This window comes from Hypanus sabinus, chromosome 16, assembly GCF_030144855.1.
Source record: "Hypanus sabinus isolate sHypSab1 chromosome 16, sHypSab1.hap1, whole genome shotgun sequence".
NCBI classification, from domain to species: Eukaryota; Metazoa; Chordata; class Chondrichthyes; order Myliobatiformes; family Dasyatidae; genus Hypanus; species Hypanus sabinus.
This window is the reverse complement of record NC_082721.1, coordinates 72,833,394-72,853,586: the sequence shown is the minus strand read 5'-3', so window position 1 is coordinate 72,853,586 and position 20,193 is coordinate 72,833,394. Positions and strand designations below refer to the sequence as shown.

General features: G+C 47.2%; 1 protein-coding gene across 1 annotated transcript in view; it reads left to right on the top strand.

The window, feature by feature from the left end:
• The first annotated feature begins 652 nt into the window (after positions 1 to 652).
• Positions 653 to 20,193, top strand: part of LOC132406444 (rho GTPase-activating protein SYDE1-like) — a 68,597-nt gene continuing 49,056 nt past the window's right edge. Inside the window, 1 exon segment of the mRNA XM_059992110.1 lies at positions 653 to 1,002. Coding sequence (XP_059848093.1) covers positions 921 to 1,002 — 82 coding nt within the window. The 5' untranslated portion in view covers positions 653 to 920.

The window sequence follows — 20,193 nt, the reverse complement described above, 5'->3', positions numbered from 1 at the left end:
ACTCATTTCCTGGAATATGTTTATTGTTTCTCAATCTTGCATCTATTGTTTATTTCATAAGTTACTAACAAGTTATACTAATCCAAATTTATTTTGACTCATGTCTGTTCTCATCTTATCGTGTACCTGTCTGCTGCAGAAAACAAAACCTAATGTTTATGGGATGTGTGTCTATGACAATAATGAACTTGAAACTTCCTGGGTCTGCCCAGCTCATTCCCTTTCTCTGCTCCAGTACGTTCGATCTCGCCTTTCTGACGAAGGATCTCTGATCCGATTACGTGAACCCCGTTTCTCTCGCTCTAGAGGCTGCCTGACCCACTGAATGTTTCCAGCGGTTTTCCCAGACTCGGTTCCTGCTTCCCACCCCTTGCTCCCAATTCCTGACCCCACTTCCTTTCCCAGACTTTCTCTGGCACGCTCACCGGGTCTTCAATTCCCAAACCTCCCTACATTCCTATCCCTACTTCCCATTTCCCATTCCCAGAGTTTGGAGAGCAAATCCCTGCAAACTACACTTCCCAGCGGCGGGGAAGGCAAGCAGGAACCGTCCCTGAATCTCCGGCACCGCAGGGGAGGAAGGCTTCCACTCCACCGCCACTGGGTTCCGGGACAGCCCGCCCTGATCGGGGAAGAGGTGGGTCGGATGCTCCCGGGAAGGTCTGGAGCCCGGAGCCGGAGGAGAGGCGCGGCGGGGAGGGGGTGGCTGGCGGGACCGGCGCTCAGAGTTTGGAGACACTCCCTGGGGAGGCCAGGAATGTGCTGGCGCTGAAGGAGCGAGCGGATTGCAGCGGAGCTCCGTGACAGGGGGGCCCGAGAGGCGGCGGGCACACCGGGACCGGCATCGGGACTAGCGGGGCGGCAGCAAGAGCGCAGCGACGAGACATCCCGCTAGCCGCAGGCGGTGTCCTGCATTCGACATGGCAGAACCGCTATTCCGCAAAACTTTCGCCAAACTTCGAGCCCGAAGAAGGAAAAGTCTGAAGGGAGCACGGAGTGAAGGTACAGGGAGGGAGGGAAGGAAGGAAAGGAGGGAGAGGGGAGGGAGGGAAGATAGGAGGGGAGTGACGATGGAGGGGTGAGAATTGGGAGTAGTAAAAGGAGAAGAGAGAGGAGAGGAAGGGTGGGAGAGAAGGAAGAGGAGGGAAGGGATTGAGGGAAAGGTGGATGGGAGGGAAGAAGAGAGTGCAGTGAAGGGAGAGAGTAACGAATGGGGTATGGAAAGAGGAAGGAGAGGGTGGGGGAAGATGGAAAGTGGGAGCGGGAGAAAAGAGGAAGGAGTGATGTTTTGGGGAAGAGAGGAGGGTGTGGGCGAGGAAAGAAGGGAGAGAGGGGGGAAAGTAGAGCTGAGAACGGAGGATGGAAAGAAGAAAGAGTGAGGGGAAGGGAATAGGAGAGGGAGGGGAAGATGGTTGGGGCAGAGGGTGTGGAGGAGTGGGAGGGGTGGAGAGGGAAGATGGGGGGACAAGGTGTATAGGGGCAGGTGGGGAGGTTAAGTACAGGGGAGTGTCATGAAGAGATTTTGGGTTCGATGAGGGGAGTCAAGAGCAAGAGAATGGTAGAGGAGGTTAGGTGAGGGGGTTAGGCAAGAGGGAATGGTAGGGCAAGGGGTAGATGAGAGAGGAGAAAGGGATGAGAGGAACCGAAGGGAAGAGCGGAGGAGAAAGTGGGAGAGATCAGGATGGGGAGCAAAGTGGAAGGGGTGAAGGAGGAGGATAGAGGGGAGGGGAGGATGAAGATTGTGTGAGGAACAATGAGAGGAAGGGTGGTTTAGTGGGGAAATGGATGGAAAGGAGAGAGGGGTCAAGATCAGATGGGGTAGAGGGTGTGGAGGAAGGGAAGGAGGGGAGAGGGAGGGAGAAGTGTGGGGAGACAGGCAAAAAGGGAGGAAGGTTGGGTTGTAGGAGGAGACGGAAGAAGGGTGGGGGTGTTTGAGAGTGGAGTAGAGGACCTGGGGGGAAATTGGAACAGGTGGAGTCGAGGAGAATGACAGGAGGGTGTGACCGCGGAGGTGTAGGAGTGCATCATAGACGAAGGAACAGGAGGGCAAAAGAGGAGTGAGAGAGAGAAGGGGTGGTAGAAATGAAGTCAGGTTGGCGGGGGAGGAGGTGGAGGAGGTAGAAGGGGAGAGGAAATGAGGGTGAGGAAGAAAAAAGAGTGAGAGAAGGAGAGGTGGATAGGAGGGAGAGGGCAAGGGCTGCCTCCGCTTGAGGAGAGAGGGCTAGATTTGGGCAAGATGGAGGGGTGAGGAGGAACAGAATGGTAGATCAGGTGGAGTGGGGTAGAGGGAGAGGGTGAGAAATGGATGGGAGAGTGTAGGAAGTTTGTGAGTCAGAAACGTGGGAAGACGGGTGTCCAGTGGAATGGGCAAAGGATACTGGGACAGTTGGGGGAGGGCAGGATGGAAAGAGAGAGGGAGAGGGGTGAATTGGGGAGGGGTTGAGTGTCTGGACTAGGGGAATGGGAGGGCAGAGTGCGGTTGGAAGGAGGTGAGTGAAGCTGAAGCCAAGTGGGGAGAAGCAGTGGAGAGTGGGCGGGAGCAGATTGGGGTGGAGCAGCAGATAATGGGGAAACCGGTGAGGGTTGCGAAAAGACGTTAGTGGGAGAGGATGGGTGTGGGCAGGGGTCTGAGAGTCAGCAGGGGGAAGGAGATGAGTGGGTTGTCAAGAGAGGTGGGATGAGAGAGGGATTTTGGGGAGTGGAGTGGGGTCTGTGTGGAATTTGTGGGCCAATGAAGCTTAGAAATGCTGGGTTGCGGCGGAGAAGTGTTCAGTCCTGGAGGGTTTTGGACGAGGTGGTCCTCTACAGCTGCAGTAAAAGCAACAAGAAAGCAAGTGGTGAGGCACAGCTGAGATCAGAGACAGTCTGTTTTGGGGATATTGAACAAGCAAAGTGGCCTCGCTTGAGGGGCATTAAGCTGGGCCCATCCAGATGAGTGCAGCTGGAATGGGCCACCTAGTCCAGAACCTTCCGGGACTGAACACTTGGCTGATAGGTTGTGGAGAACAGACCGGAAGTAAGCCCCCCTACCTCAGTGTTTCCTCACCAGTGGGCAGTCAGGTCAGTGTGGCCAGTGGCGAGGCCTGACAGTGGGGAACGGGTGACCAGCAGTTGGGTGTACTGGCTACCATGAGCTTTTCCAATCAGACCCTTGGCATCATTTGCGTCAAAGATTGCCGAAGTGTGGTGCCCCTATTTAAAGTATGGTGGGAGAGTGGGTGGGTGACTTATGGAGCAGCTTTGGGACTTCAGCATCCATTTTCTTCTCCACTGGCATGGGTCTGAGGGAACTAACTTGCACCTCCAATGATGTGATTTTTGCATAGTCCTTGGTGCTGGCAAGGATGGTGACCCAGTCCTCTCCCCTTTTCCGGTCCAATAGTTAAGACCGTGCTGAGCACCTGTGCCATTTAGAGAAGTGTACTGTGGAACGATGGTGCTACAACAGCGAGAGGCTAATGGGGGAACGACCCAAGCATTCAGGTGGTTAACATATGTGAGCAGGGACAAGAGAACGAAGGCACTATTGAGTTGTGGCATGATGTTGAGTGACAGCTGGTGTCAATCCTAGAAGCCTGTTAGGTCCCTGGAATTCTGCAATCATCACAAATACATCATCGTGTAAGGAGGAGCCATCTGGGAGCATTCAGGCTGACAACAGCCACCCTTATGTTTAAAGCCTCTTGTAGACTAAACTTGAGCTTCGTATCCCAGGGGCTTGTGATTTGAAAACATTCCTCTGCCTCCACACCAGCCTCCAAAGAACCAGACACATTACATGACAGCAAGAGTATGTAAGGGTGTACAGTGAGAAGGTGAGGGGTGGGGGACTGGATGGGACAGACTTTGAGAGGGGTTTCAACGAGTGAGAAGGTTTCCAAAATAGCATATTTCCTTATTTCTCCCCGGCTGGGGGAAGGGAGGAGGCAGATAAATCCCATTGGAATGAAACTTTTTTAAAAGGTACTGGGGAATAACTTGCTGCCACTCCAGTGGAAACAGTGTTTACATATTTAAAGTGGCGACTGTTGATAATTCATTTTGATGAAATGGAGCAAGTCAGTGAGTGTGGGGAGCTCAGGAATGCGTCCCAGATCCCCCCGTCTGCAACACCGCACCGTTGACAGTAAAATAAGTAAAAGGATAAAGCGGGGATGATTGGTGTGTCATCTGATTTTACTTAAGCAGAAATAGTATTTGATTCGCCGTCAAACTGGTGGATTTTTTGGCGTAATAACGTCCCCTTGAAGGCCTCATCCTGTTTGCCACCTCAGATATTCAAGAATAGCTTTGAGTCTGCAGCTACTGGTGTCACTGTGCGCAGCACCACAGAATTAATTCAGACCGTCCTTAAATTGTCAAATGTACAGGAATTAAAGATTCCGGCAGTGAGAGGCACACTGGAGAAAGTATTAGAAGGATTTTAGAATGCAGAACAGTTAGCCCATGATGTAGTGCCCATCTTGATGCCAATTTACACCCCTCCTATGTTCCACCCATATCCCTCCATTCCTTTCATATGTGTCCATCCAAAAGCCTCTTAAACATCATCATACTGCCTTCTTCTGCTCCTGATAACCCATTCCAGACCCTTACCAGTTTCTGCAAAATAAAAACTTGCCCTTCACGTCATTTTGAACTCCCCCAACCTTAAAAGCATGCCTTCTGATGCCTGACATGCGGTAAAGATCTTTCTACCCTGTCTATACCAATCATAATTTTAAAAAACTTATATCAGGTCTCCCCTCAGCCTCTGACCCTCTAAAGAAAACAAGTCAAGTTTGTCCAACCTTTCTTCATGGCACGTACTCCCTATTCAAGGCAGTCACCTGGTCTCCACAGTCTCTAATCCTTACTAGACAAGGGGTTACTAGAACTGCACATGAAAGATTTTCTTTATTACCTTTTATTTATGGGCTCCAACACTAATTGACCGTCAGTTAACTGAAGCTTGTTAACTTGCTGGGCAGTAGTGGGAAGGTTCCAGGTGAGAATGGGCCTGGGCATACAATGGGGGAACCAGGGTAAAGAGAGCACTCTAGGAACGCCCCAGTCTGAACTAGCATACCAGGGCCATCATGGCCTGTACAAGTTCTGTGCTGGTGTCCATGCACAATAAATGGATATCAGCAGAAAGGCTCATGTTAGCTGTCACAAAGACTGCAGGAAGGACAACAAATATTTCAAACATGGACTATATCTGGAAAGAACACCTTGACTTATGTAATATTCATGTTATTTGTGATCCTAGATGACTTACAAATATGTAGTGAATCAATCTGGGCTGCATATGCCTGAACTCTCAGTTTACCAGTTGGCATGTACAGTGTCAATAAAAAGTATTCACTCTCCCTTGAAAGTTTTCATGTTTTATTGTTTTACATCACTGATTTAATTTGACATTTTTTGGACACTGATCAACTTAAAAATACTTATGTGTCAAAGTGAAAACAGATCTCTACAAAGTGATCTAAATTAATTAGAAATTTATAAAAACACAAAATAATTGATTGCTTAAGTATTCAAGTCAGAATTTAGTAGATAAACCTTTGACAGCAAATAAAGCCTTGAATCTGTGTGGATAGGTGGCTATCAGCTTTGCACATCTGAACAGTGCATTATTCCCTGTTCTTCTTTACAAAACTGCTCAAGCTCGGTCAGTTTGCATGGGGATCGTGAGTGAACAGCCCTTTTCAATCCAGCCACAAATTCACAATTGGATTAAGGTCTGGAATCTGGCTTGGCCACTTTAGGACATTAACTTTGTTCTTTCTAAGCCATTCCTGTGCATGCTTGAGGTCTTGCTGGAAAACAAATCTTCTCCCACATTGCAGTTCTCTTGCAGACTGCATCAGATTTTCCTCCAGGGTTTCCCTGTATTTTACTGCATTCATCTTACCCTCTACCTTCACAAGCTTTCCAGGGCCTGCTGCAGTGAAGCATCCCCACAGCATGATGCAGCCACCACCGTGCCTCACAATGGGGATAGTATGTTTTTGATGATGTTTGGCTTACAGCAAACATGATTAGAGTGATGGCTGAAAAACTCAATTTTAGTTTCATCCGACTATAGAACCTTCTCTTCCAGCTGACTTCAGAGCATCCCACATGCCTTCTGGCAAACTCTAGCTGAGAATTCATGTGAGTATTTTTCAACAGTTTCTTTCTCTTTGCCACTCTCCCATGAAGCAGCATGGGTGAAGCAGCTGGACAACAGTTGTTGTATGCACAGTCTCTCCCATCTCAGCCACTGAAGCTTGTAACTCCTTCAGAGCTGTCGTAGGTCTCTTGGTGACTTTCTTCACTAGTCCTCTTCTTGCACGATCACTCAGTTTTTGAGGACGTTGCTCCAGGCAGATTTACAACTGTGCCATATTTTTCCATTTCTTAGTTGACTTAACTCTACTCCAAAAGATGTTCAGTGATTTTCAAATTTTCTTGTATTCATCGCCAGGATTGTGCTTTTCAATAACCTTTTTGCAGAGTTGCTTGGAGTGTTGTGTCTTCATGGTGTAGTTTTTGCCAGGATACTCATTCACCAGCAGTTGGACCAGTCAGATATAGGTGTATTTTAACTACAACCAATTGAAACACCTTGATGCACACAGGTGATCTGCATTTAGCTAACTATATGACATCTAAAGCCAATTAGCTGCACCAGGAATGATTTGGTGTGTCATATTAAAGAGGAATGAATACTTATGCAATCAATTGTCTTGTGTTTTATATTTGCAATTAATTTAGATCACTTTGTAGAGATCTGTTTTCACTTTGACATTAAATAGTCTTTTTCTGTTGATCAATGTTAAAAGGGCCAAATTAAACCATTGTGATTCAATTTAGTAAGACAATAAAACATAAAAACTTCCAAGGGGGTGGATAAATACTTTCTGTAAGCACTGTATTTGCATGCTGTCCACCAAGCCATATTTTTTAGTTTTCATCCTTACACTTTCCAACCCTATGACTCGAAACCTATCTGCCTGGACTGCTCCCTCCTGATTATGAGATGTTCTCTAAACTTTAACCCTACATGCTATACCTGAATGTGTTTCTGGGGTGCAGTTTTCTTTTTTGTAGCTTGTTGGTCCTGGGGTACTAATAACACTGAGGCTGATTAACATGTGTCCACAATGAGTATAGCTGTTGATGTGTGTGGGGAGTTTGAAGTCCCATTCATCGGTGGCACTGTCTTTGTGACCTGTTCCCTGCAGTCCATTGTGGAGAAATTACTTTAGTCGGAGGTTGCTACATCTTTGGAATTTGTTGCCACAAGCAGCTGGGGAGGCCAAGTCATTGGGTGTACTTAAGGCAGAAGTAGATGGGTTCTTGATTAGCCAGGGCATCAAAGGGTTTGGGGAGAAGGCAGGGGAGTGGGGATGACTGGAAGAATTGGATCAGCCCAGGATTGAATGGTGGAGCAGACTTGATGGGCCAAATGGCCTACTTCTTCTCCTATATCTCATGGTCTTATGTTATTGTGTACCTGGAAGCAGTAGACCAGTAACATGCAGCTTTTGGACCCTGTAATGAAGTGTGATGGTTTCACCTGGCGCCAACCGTTTATAGAGTGCACCATCTCATACTCAGGCTCTATGTATGTTTGGGATTGTGGGTCTTAGGGTGCAGTTGTGAAGGGAATAAACATGAGCCTACCTCAGTGTGCGGGGCTATGATGTGGGTACTGTGGCAGGTACAGAGGGTGATTTGGTTGTATTGATTACGTTAGAGCTGCAATGCAGAAACCGACCTCTAAACCAAACTGTCAGTGCAGCCATTGTCCATCCAACTAATGCCACCACCATATCCTTCTCTGGCTCTCAGATGCAAATAAGAGAAGCAGTACCACATTCTCATCCCTTTCCCAAGGTCCCTATTAGATGCCAATGGTTATAAGTGCGAGCTCGAGACTCTTTCACCTCATGGCGCGGCATGGTAGCGTAATGGTTAGCACAACGCTTTACAGTACCAGTGACCTGGGTTACAGTACCACTCCTGCCTATAAGGAGTTTGTATGTTCTCCCCATGACTGCATGGGTGTCCTCCCACTGTCCAGAGGTGTAAATAAATAATAAAAAATTTTAAAAAGATATTTCTGCTATGTCAATCATTGCCCTCTGTCACTTTCATGATTACTGCAGAGAATGTGACTGATAGCCAATCAAACATTTTCACCACCTTATCTCTTCATCACTTACTTGGCCATCCCCTTCCTGGAAAAAAGAGCCAATCCCGATTTAGATTCGTAGACACATGTGGCTCAACAACAGGCCCTCTGGGCCAACTTGTCAATGCCGATTGTGTTCCCCATCTGCCCGCGTTTGGTGAAAGAGCCCTCTGAACATCTCCGATCCATGTACTCCTCTCAAGCTTTTAAACGTTGCTAATGTGTCTGCCTCTGCCACTGTTTCTGACTGCTCATCCCACCACCCTTTGCGTGAAGAAACTGCCCTGATGTCCTTTTTAAATCTCTTCCCTCTGATCTTAAACCATACCCTCTTGTTTAATTTGGTCTCATGCTGTTAAAAAAAAAGACCATATGCCTTCATCTGTCTATGCCACTCATGATCTTGAATACCTCCATAGTTATCCCTGAGGCTGCTAGACTGCAGCAAATAAAGTCCTAGTGACACAATCTCTCTTTGTAACTCAGGCCCCTAAGTCCAGGCAACGTCCTGCCAAATTTTTTCTGCAGTTCAGTAACATCTTTCCTATAACAGGGTGGCCAAAACCTGTGCACAGTGGTCCAAGTGCAGCCTCGCCATCTTTTATGGCTGCAACATAACTTCCAAACTCCCATACTCAGTGCCCTAACAGATGAGGACAAGCATGGAAGCACCTCTTCACCACCCTATCTACCTGTGACACCACTTTCAGTGAGGTATGCACATGTACTTCTAGGTTCTTCTGATCTACCATTCTCTGTTCAAGTCCAACCCTGGTCTGATCTCCCAGAATACAACGTGTCACATTGATCTGCAGTGAAAACCATTTGCCAACCTCAGCCCACTGATCTAGTTGATCAGATCCCACTGTAATTTATCACATCACCACCTGTTTTAGCATCATCTGCAAATATACTTACCATGCCTTATACATGAATAAATATCAAACAACAAAGGTCCCAGCACCATCTTCTGCAGTGCATCACCAGACACAGGTCTCCAGTCCAAGAAACAACCTGCTTCTGAACACTGGCTCACTTCTGAATCCAATTGTAACCTGCCCCTAGATCCCATGCAATCTAGCCATCCATCTAAACATTTCCTTCAATTCTGGTGTTGCCCTTTGGAGCCTTGCACACTCTGAAAACACCTTTCATTCCTTTGTATAGCTGAGAGGCCAGAATGTTGCATTGGTTTTTAACCAAATTTTGAAACGTTTCTTAGTTTTCCACCACTCTACTCGAAATAAACATGAGGCCCTTAAATTGAGGCCCTCCACTGCTCGGGGTCGATTATGGTTGTTGCGTCCTAGCTGTCTACGTAGCCCGTATGCAAGCCGAGGCAACGTGATGCAGAGAGGAATGGGTTTCCCATGCAGCAGGCTTCCCCTCTCCATGCAGCCGATGAATCTAAAGGAAGGGCAGAGACCGATAGTTTGGCACCAGTGACGTTGCAGGAGTTGCCAGTCAGCATTCAACTCAATGCAGGGACCGCCTTTAGGGAATCCAGCTCTGGATTTCTCCTCAGATTTCACTCCCGAAACCTCTCCACTGAGTGGGTATAGCCACAAGGCAGTGGATATTTGGGATAAGGGTTTTCCTTCTCCTAGCTGAGCTGTCAACTATGCCCAAAAAAGCCGGATCTGTCCAGAGTGACTGTTTCAAGGTGCCAGTAACCTGCCTTTGCCCCTTTTCCTGTCAGTAGAGACGGTTCTGCCAAGCCTAATAGCTAAGCAATACTTGAAGGCCAGAGCCTGGACTTGGATGTCAGGGGCTATTTGAGACACATGCTACTGGGAGCGTTTAATAGGTAGTAGGGCCTTACCCCACTATATTCCCCCCTCTCCCCCACCCCGGCCTTCTGGCATTGACAAACTTAAGAAACCTTAGTTTAAACCATAATTTAAATTTACTTAAAGTCACATGACTTATGGCTAAGTTACGTGGAAATTAACCCCAGCCAGCAGTTCACTTTCAATGGGGTTAAAAGGTGTGGAGTGTTGGACCAGGGTATGTACTGCGACTCCCCGCCATCATCAATCCTGTACGTATTTATGATAGAAGTTTCCTATGTAAACATGTCACGCTATGACAGTTTCAGTTGGTAGCAATAAGGTCATTACAGCATCAAAATTTACAGAATTATTAAAAATCTTAGTAATTACTACCGTTGCAAGTGAGAATGTTGATGAAATTAATATTTTTAAAAATGCAGTTTATTGGCCATATCTTCCATTTCAAATATTCTGATTCATTCAGATTTGAATCCATTAGGGATCATTTAAGATTTATTTTTTTATATATAGCAATTTTTATTGCTCTAGCTCTTTCCTTAAAAGTTTACTATAAATGTTGAAATATTGGGCGGTGTCCAGAACTTTTTCTGTGTCCTGTAATAGAGTAATTAACAACATGAAGCTTTTCGTTAGCTGGGCTGCAGTACTTCATGTCTTTTAGACAGGGAGACTTCGCCTACTGTCTAATGGAGCTCAAGGTTTAACGAGTTAAGTTTACCATGACCATTTTAAACGCTGATACAGAGCCCCACTCGGTTTGGAAGAGATCACTGCAAAGTCAGTGGAAGAACTGATGATAGGGAGTGTGATGACCTAATGATGAGATGCAAATCTTGCACTGTGGGTTGCTACAGTGGGGAAGGAGGCTGTTCAGCCCATTGTTGCTGTGCTACCCTTGAAAGAACTACCCAATTTGTCCCAGATCACACAGTGGTTCAAATTCCAGCCCGTGGTCAGAAGTTCAGTTCCTTACCAAATCGAGAAAGGGATTGGATTGGGATGTGTCCCCAGGCCTGGATGTACTGATATGGGATTGAGATATGTCCTCGTGTCTCAGGGTGCTGATTTTGGATTGGGATAGGCCCTCGAGTCTCTATGGTCTGGGACTGGATTGGGATATGCTCCCAGGTCTGACGGTGCTGGAATTTCCTGGGGCTGTGCATTGAGTAGAGACAATATTGGAGCAGTTGAAACCTGAGGCAAAGCTGGTGTAGGATGTACCATCAGTAAAAAGTTCAGACTGTATCCCAGAACAGATGGAGAGCACACGCTGGGTTAAAATGACTCTCCATTTGCTCCATTGTCATTGAAAAATAGCCACTGGCCTATTGTCACCTCTCTGCATTGGTGTATTAGCCCTGAAGGTCACAGCCCAGGCGCTGTTTAAGTACGTTGAGGCTTCTGGCTCTCCCACACTCCCAGGTTGTGAGTTCTAGACTCCACTACTCTGAGTAAGAAAATATTCCCTCTCATAATCCTTCCACCAATTACTTGAATTCTCTGCACCTCCCACCCCTGGTTTTTAACCATTTCTGCTGAGGAAAATTGGTGCTTTCTGTTTTGTCTTCATCATTTTACTGTAATACAGATAAACGTCCCTCAGACTCCATAAGGTAACTTGCCCAGCCTTTCCATTCTCTCCTGACTATACTCTAGTGAATCTTATCTGTGCCCTCTCTGGTCCGATCAAGTACTTCCTATAATTGGTGATTAGCACTTTCTGAAGTGCCAAGCCTATGGTCCATCTAGTGCTGTGTACAATTCTACCAGAATCTCTCTGCTGTTATATTATGTGTCTTAACAAATCAAAGGAAAGCTTCCCAATAAAGGTTTTTGACTTGAGACACCATTTTGTGGAGGGAAGGAGAAGAGGGAAGGGGAGGACAAGTGAATAATCTGGGAGAGGTTGAGGGTGTTCCAAATCCTAGACCAAGGTCTAGTTAACATGGGTCAATCTCGGTGGTCGATTGGGAGACCTGTCATCTACCAATGGTAGAAAATTGTTCTTGGCGGACGTTGATTTCGTTTTGGTGGAGTTGAAACGAAAAGGAAATTTGTGTTTGTCCTTGACTCTTGTAATTGTACAATGGGACTTCCTGACTGAAGGCAACTGGATGCAACTCCATCCTCTGCTAGGTTACATAACACGTACCTTATCTGCACAAGAACATTAGAATTAGGAGCAGGAGTCAGCAGCCTGGCCCCTGAGATGTGCTTTGGCATTTATCAAGCTCCTGGCTGTTCTTCCATCTCAGCCATTCTCCAGCACATGTCCCATGATTCTCTTAATGCCCAGACATCATTAGGTTTGCTTTTAATGAACACAATGACCTATTGATGCAGTGAATTCCCACTATTCACTACCACTTGAATTTCTCCACATCTCATTCCTAATCATTCCACCCCTTATTCAGGGATGGTGCTTCCTGGTGCACTGGGGCAAGTTCTTCTAAGGCTGCACCAGTTTAAAGACTGCAAACACAATTGACTGCTGCCTTGTTGTTGCATTGATAATTGGTGAGTAAGTTTTTGGAGATGATTCAAAGACTGAGAAAAGCCTCGGGATTTGACAGGGATCTGCACAGGAATCGGATCTGTGGCGGACCGGAGTGTTGGCATCTTGCTGGCCCAAGTAGAATGAGGATCAGTAGGATTCCTCACGGTGCCTTTCATCTGAATGAGTGGAGATTCTCACAGTGCCTGTAACCTAAATCAGTGGGGATTCTCACAATATCTTTCACCCCAATGAGTGGGAAACCTCATGGTGCCTTTCACCTGAATCAGTGGCAATGCTCACAGTGTCTTTCCCCTGAATGAGTGGGAATTCTCAGTGTCTTCCATCTAAATGAGTGGGGATTCTCACAGTGCCTTTCACCTAAATGAATGTCTTTCTCCTAAATAAGTGGGGACTCTCAGAGTGTCTTTATCCAGAATGAGTGGGAATTCTCGGTACTTCAGCTAAATGGGTTTGGATTCTCACAGTCTCTTTCATCTGACTGAGTGTGGAGTCCCACAGTGTCTTTCTCCAGAATAAGTGGGGATTCTCACAGTGTCTTTTTCCAGAACGAGAGGGAATTTTCAGTGTCTTTCTCTGGAAGAGTGGGAATTCTCACAGTGTCTTTCACCTGACTGAGTGGGGATTCTCACAGTGTCTTTCTCTGGAACAAATTGGGTTTCTCACAGTGTCTTTAACCTAAATCAGTGGGGATTCTCAGTCTGTCTCACATGAATGAGTGGGGATTCTCACAGTGTCTTTCCTCTGAAGGAGTGGGGATTTTTAATGTCTTTCTGCTTAATGAGTGGAAATTCTCAGAGTGTCTTTTTTCCAGAATGAATGGATAAAGCAGAACAGATAGATGTTATTTACTTGGATTTTAACAGAAGGGGTTCAATAAGTTGCCACATAAAAGATTTATCCATATGATAAAGATGCATAGAGTTGGGGTGATGTATTAGCATGGATAGAGAATCGGTTAACTGATAGAAAGCGGGGGTTGGGATACATGGGTGTTACTCTGGTTGGCAATAAGTGGTGTACTGGGCCTGCAACTGTTTATGATATCCTGGAAGAGGAGACAGGGTGTAGTGTGTCTAAGTTTGCTGTTGACACTAAATTGATTGGAAAAGCAAATTGTGCAGAAGATATGGAGAGTCTACAGAGAAATATAGATAGGTTAAGTGAGTGGGCAAGGGTCTGGCAGATGGAGTGCAATGTTGGTAGATGCGAGGTTATCCACTTTGGAAGGAAAAATAGAAGAGCAGATTATTATTTAAATGGTAAAAGATTGCAGCATGCTGTTGTGCAGAAGGACTTGGGAGTGCCTGTGCATGAATTGCAAAAGGTTGGTTTGCAGGTGCAGCAGGCTATCAAGAAGGCAAAAGGGATGTTGTCCTTCGTTGCAAGAGGGATTGAATTTAGGAGCAGGGAGGTTATGCTGGAACTGTACAGGGTATTGGTGAGGTTGCATCTGGAGTACTGCTTGCAGTTCTGGTCTCCGTACTTGAGGAAGGATATACTGGCTTTGGAGGCAGTGCAGAAGAGGTTGATTTCAGAGATGAGAGGGATAGACTATGAGGAGAGGTTGAGTCACCTGTGACTGTACTCACTGGAATTCAGAAGAATGAGTGGAGATCTTATAGAAACATATAAAATTAGGAAAAGGATAGATAAGATGGAGCCAGTTAAGTTCTTTCCTCTGGTAGGTGAGACTAGAACTAGAGGGCATGACTTCAAGATTCGGGGGAGTAGATTTAGGACAGGAATGTATTGTCCTTGAGTGTCAGATGTTCTGGAGTCCATCTGTCTCTGGAGAAAACCACAGTGCCCAGGCTGCCAGCTCTACTTCCATAGTTTAGAGTATGCGAGTTGGTATTGGAATTGAATTATTATTGTCACATATACCGAGATACAATGAAAATCGTGTCTCCAGATGTGATCATTACTCAGCACATTGAGGTGGAATGAGGTTTAAAAATAAATAAAAGAATGCAGAATGAAGTGTAACAACTACAGAATAAATGCAGGTTAACAATAAGGTCTGCAGTCGTAATGAGGTAGATTGTAATTGTACAATCATACTACAGAACCATGTAATAGTCTTACAACAGCGGAGTAGAAGCTGTCCTTGGTGCTTGGTTTCAGGCCAGTGGCAGAGGGGAGAAGAGGGAATGTCTGGGCTGGGTGAGGTTTTTGATTTTGCTGGCTGCTTTACTGAGAAGTATAAACAGGCTCCATAGGAAGGAGGCTGGTTTCCACGATGTGCTGAGCTGTGTTCTCAACTCTCTGCAGTTCTGCATGCAATCATGGGCCAAACAAAGCCGAGGCTCACTCATGTCTTGAGACACCAAAGGAGCCGGAGGAGGTCAGCGAGGCAAACATTGTCCATGCGGGGAAATTGACCGTCAACATTTGAGCTGAAGACCCTTCAGCTGGATTGAGGGCAGAGGGGAGATAGCCAGTATAAACAGGTGAGAGGGATGGGTCTAGAGCTGGAAGGAGAGGGGGATGCAGGTTAGGAAGGGTGATGAGCACATAACGAGGAGAGAAGGGAGATAGTGACTGAGGTTGGGAGGTTATAGGTGGAGGCAACAGTTGCAACCAAGGTACGTTACAGTGAGGGTTTCCAAAACAGTGGAACTCACAGCTTCCTAGTCTGGGACCTGCCGGAGTATCAGTGTCATTTGTCGAGGAGTGAGTCCTCTGTTCTGGCCGGGACAGGCACTGGTTTACCCACTGGCTTTGGTTTGTTACTGGTGTCCCGATGGAGAAGGCTCCGTTCCCTCCTCCCCGGAACGCTGGAAGCTGAACAGTTTGTTCATGGAGCCCCAAAGTGCAGGAGGTGGTTTATAATATGGGCTGGGAGCAGGGAGAGCTCGCCAATGAAGACAACCGTGGCTTTGCCGAGAACTGTCCAGGTATCTGCGTCCACGCTGGGCTGAGTGTGTGTAGCCGCCCTGCCCTCAGATGGAGCTGGACCGCTGTAGATTGCTGGCAAGCCTAACTTTCACAGTGTTGCACACATTAAGTACTGGAGGAACTCGGCAGGTCAGGTAGCATCCATGGAAATGAATAAACAGTCAACGTTGCATCAGGACTGGAAAGGGAGGGGGAAGATGCCAGAATAAAAAGGTGGGAGAAGGGAAGGACGAGTAGATAGAAGGTCGTATGTGAAGCCAGGCGGGTGGGAATGGTAAAGGGCTGGATAGGAAGGAATCTGATAGGAGAGGAGAGTGGACCACAGGAGAAAGGGAAGAAGGAGGGACACCAGGCGAGGTGATAGGCAAGTGAGAAGAGGTAGGAGACAGGAGTGGGGAACAGAAAAACAGGTAAGGGAGAGTGAGGTGGGGGAAGTACTGGGAGGAGAAATCCATGTTCATGCCATCAGGTTGGAGGTGTTGCTCCTCCACCCTGAGAGTGGCCTCATTGTGGAAGAAGAGGAGCCCGTGGACCGACATGTTAGGCTGGAAATTGGGATAGGAAGCTAAATGATTGGCCACCAGCCCCAGTGTTAGCAGTCAGCCTACCCTGTACTGGAATGAAAATGAGCCCCCTGTGGCCTCACCCCCCACCCCCCCAGTCTCAGAGCCGGGGACCTCTAACACACAGGTCTTGTGCAGAAGTTGACTCCCTAGGCTGAACTCAGCAATCAAGCCAGTTTCCACTCTCATTTTCGGATGAAAGGAATCATTTAATTCCTTCCAGCCTGTGATCTGGATCACATTAATTGCCACTGCTGTGTTTTCCATTAACACAATGGTATATGAACTCCTGTGCACAAGTTAAGGAAGTAGTTATAAGTTTCGCCAATGGCCCAGTGAGGAATTGGCTGAATCATGAAGCCCAGCACACCACAGATTTGGTCCTGTCCGCACAGGTTCAGCCTGTGGAGGCAGTGGGGCAGTGGAATTTGGCCAAGGCTCCAGCCTGACACTGAGATAATTTGTAACCCACCGGGGATGACATAAGATATCAGAGAAGCAGCACTGAGATCCCCCCCCCCCCACCCCCGAGTTGAATATCCTGCTAATGTTTGTGGCTGGGAAACAGAGTGCCAGTGCTTCCAGCAGCTGAACGTCTTTCCCATTGAGCCCAAAGGTGTTCCTTGGTGCCGAAACAGTACAGTCGGGTCAGGGTGGCCAGTGACCTCCAGACCTCATGAGGGAAGAAAGTCTTCAGTGTGTGTGTGTGTGCGTGCGTGTGTGACCTGCTAGTGTCCAGCCGTGACCTGCCAACATCCGGCTGTGGTCTGGAGACTGGATTTGCGGTCGCTGGTGTAGTGTGCGAACCCGACGTGAGCAGCAGCCCTGGCGGTATGGGCGATGGACATACAGACCCCGGTCCGAAGGCATTGAGAGGGAAGCTGCTGCGCTGGCCCTCCATGTGGGGAAGTTCAAAGTAAGTTTATTATCAAAGTATATGTCACCGCATGCAGTCTGGTGACTCGTTTTCTTGTGAGCAATCACAGTAAATAAAAGAAACAGAACAGAATCGATGAAAGACCACGCCCAACCGGACAGTCAACAACCAACCAGCAAATAAAGCAATAAACAGTGCAAAACACAAAAGGAAACGGGGAAAAAGTAGCAATAAATAAATAAATAAATAGATAGATAGATAGATAGATAGATAGATAGATAGATAGATAGATAGATAAACAAACAAACAAACAAACGGACAGACAGACAGAGTCCCTGAGAGTGAATCCATTGGTTCAGTTCAGTGACGGGGCAAGTGAAGTTATCCCCTCTGGTTCAGGAGCCTGATGGTTGAAGGGTAATAACTTTTCCTGAACCTGGTAATGTGGGTCCAGACACTCCTGTACCTCCTTCCTGAGAAGACATCGTGGCCTGGGTGGTGGGGGTCCTTGCTGATGGATGCTGCTTCCTGCCCAGTGGTGGGGAGGGCTTTACCCATGATGGACTGGACCGTATCTACTACTTTTTGTAGGAGGCTGGTGGGATGGATTCATGTACAAATAAGGTAATTTTTGGATAATATATGCATAATATAATATGTGCAAGTTGAGTGTTGCCCTAAATACAGCTGTTAGCTTGGATGTGTGTTTGTTCCCAAGCGGCTGGAGTGACTGAGAGTGATCCATGGTTTTGATTACTCAACAGTTGCCATTGTTGTTGTTACGTATGTCATTCACACTTCTAATGGAAGAGTGGCCCGGGAGGGGCAGACGCGAATCTGTCCGTTCGGGAGCCGGGGTTGGGTCGACCTTCGTCTGGCATCCCATCCACAGCCGTTCCAACATGGGCGGCCCTGAGTCCTTGACGCACACAAGCCTCCGCACAGTGTCGACGTGTTGATCCAGGTTGTGGCGGAGCAGTTGTCATTAAAGGCTGTATAATGGGGGGAGAAAAGGTGCCACGAGAAGTGGTGTATGAAATTAAAGAACATACAGACCCTTCAGCCCACAATATTTTGCCTACTGTACGTGTTAATATCAAGCTTGTTTAATGTCAATTCCTGTACACAAGTGTAAACAGAACAAAATAATTGTTACTCCGGATCCGATGCAGCACAGAACAAACGCAGAAGATAAAAAACACAATAATAAATATAAATACATAATATAACTTATATACATAGATTGTGTGCCCATAAAGTGACCCGAGGTTGTACGTTAGCTGATTGAATGGAAATAATAAAATAATGGTGGAGATGTTGATCAGTCTTACTTCTTGGGGAAAGTAACTGTTTTTACATAGCCTCCTCCCTGAGGGCAGTCCATGAGCAGGGTGTGTGGGATCCTTCATAAAGTTTCTGGCCATTTTTGTGTGTGTACATATATCCCTGATGGCAGTTAGGCTGGTGCCAATGATGCATTGAGCAGTTTTGACTCGGCATTGTAGAGCCTTCCTGTCAGCTGCAGTGTGGTTTTCATACCAAACTGTGATGCAGCTTGTCAGGACGCTCTCTACGGCACATTTGTAGAATGATATGTGTATGGCTCTACAAAGTCCAAGTTACCTCAACCTTCTTGGAAAGTGGAGGTGTTGGTGAGCTTTCTTGACTGTGTGGGATGTGTTTTGGGACCATGAGAGGTCCTGTGTGATGAGCTCTCCCAGGAGTTTGAAACAGCTTGTTTCCACTGCTGTGCCACTGATGTAAAAGGGGACATGTGAGTGGTGCAAGTTCTCTGGAAGCTGGTAACTATATTGTTGACACTGAGGGACAGGTTATTTGCCTGGCACCGGGCCCCAGGCTCTTCCACCTCCTCTCCGTAGGCCCTCTTATCGCTGTTGCTGACGAGCCCCACCACTGCCACATCATCAGCGAACTTGACAAAGTGACTGCTCGGGTGTTTGGCTGTGCAGTCGCGTGTGAGCAGAGTGTACAGCAGGAGGCTCAGCACACAGCCCTGGGCGTTACCATGGGGAGGGAGCAGCAGTTGTTCGTTCTGACTGTCTGGAGTCTGTTGGTTAGAAAATCCAACAGCTAGTTTTACAGTGGTGTACCTGCACTGAGCTGTAGGGATTCGTTCACCAAGGTCTGTGGAACAATAGTGGAATGCAGAAGGCCAGAAACAGCATTCTCGGTGATGAAACTAACCCTTCCTTCCCCCGTGGCCCTCCATTTTTCTTTCATCCATGTGCCTATCTTAGATTGTCCTAACTGTCCCTAATTTATCTGCCTCTTCCACCATCCCAGCAATGCACTCCATGCACAATTTATGAAGGATGTTTCGAGGGCAATGAAGTTGTGACAGTCCCCAACAACTGCGGAAGGGGGTATAGCAGAATTTGTATACTCGGAGAAAAGTGGGCCTGAAGATCAGGGATGCAGTCAGAGAGAAGTGCGCAAGGGATTGCCGGTGACGTGGACAGGGAGGTGAAGCAGGGCTGGTGTAAAGAGTAAACACTGGGCTTGGCTGGTGCAGCCGGATAGTGGGAGGTGATTCTTATCATCCCAACACAAAGAACTGGCGATGCCCCAATGGAAAGAAAGACCTCAGGAAGGGATTGTGTTTGGAGTGTTGGAGTTGCTGAGAGGGCAAAGTTGGAGTGACTGATGAGGAAAGGTTAGGAATGACTTTTAAAGTCCTCAAGCATCCACCCAGCCTTAGAGCCAGAAAGTGGCACAAAATGAATAAATCTAAGTCTGGAATTTGATAGAAAAATGGAAATTGCTGGGAACACTGTTTCTCTCGGCACAGGTGCTGTCTGACCTGCTGAATATTTCTTGCTTCCTGTTCTTGTTGTCTTCAAAATACGGACACTTCGGTAATATTAAGTGCAGGTTGAACAGTTGCCCACTTGTCCTGTAGTGCATCTCCACTCCAGTGAGATGCTCGTTTGGCAGGGCAAGAGAGGAGGGAGTGTGGCTATGGCATTTGCAAGTAGCCGGGGCCATGACACAGCCTTGGGCGACCCCTATCTGTGCTGGGATGGGGTCAGCGTTGTATCACAGTGTGGCAGAGATGGGGTGGAGCCAGTCTTCTGACAGCAGCTACGCTTGACAAGGGTTCTCCACAACCGCTCTCGATACATAAAGTAAAAGGCTTCTGTAAGGTCCACGTAAGGTGTTTGATGCTACTCCCTGTCTTTCTCTGTTGTGCTCTGGTTGGATGGAATCCAGTCTGTGATTCGGGGAACTGGGGCAGCTCTCTGACCACTGGCAGGAGGGCGTTGAGGGGACTCTAGTGACGACTTACTCTGTGCAGACAGCAGGCAGCCCCTCTGGATTTGCGCCATTCCGGAAGACCATGGCGGCCCTCAGCAAGT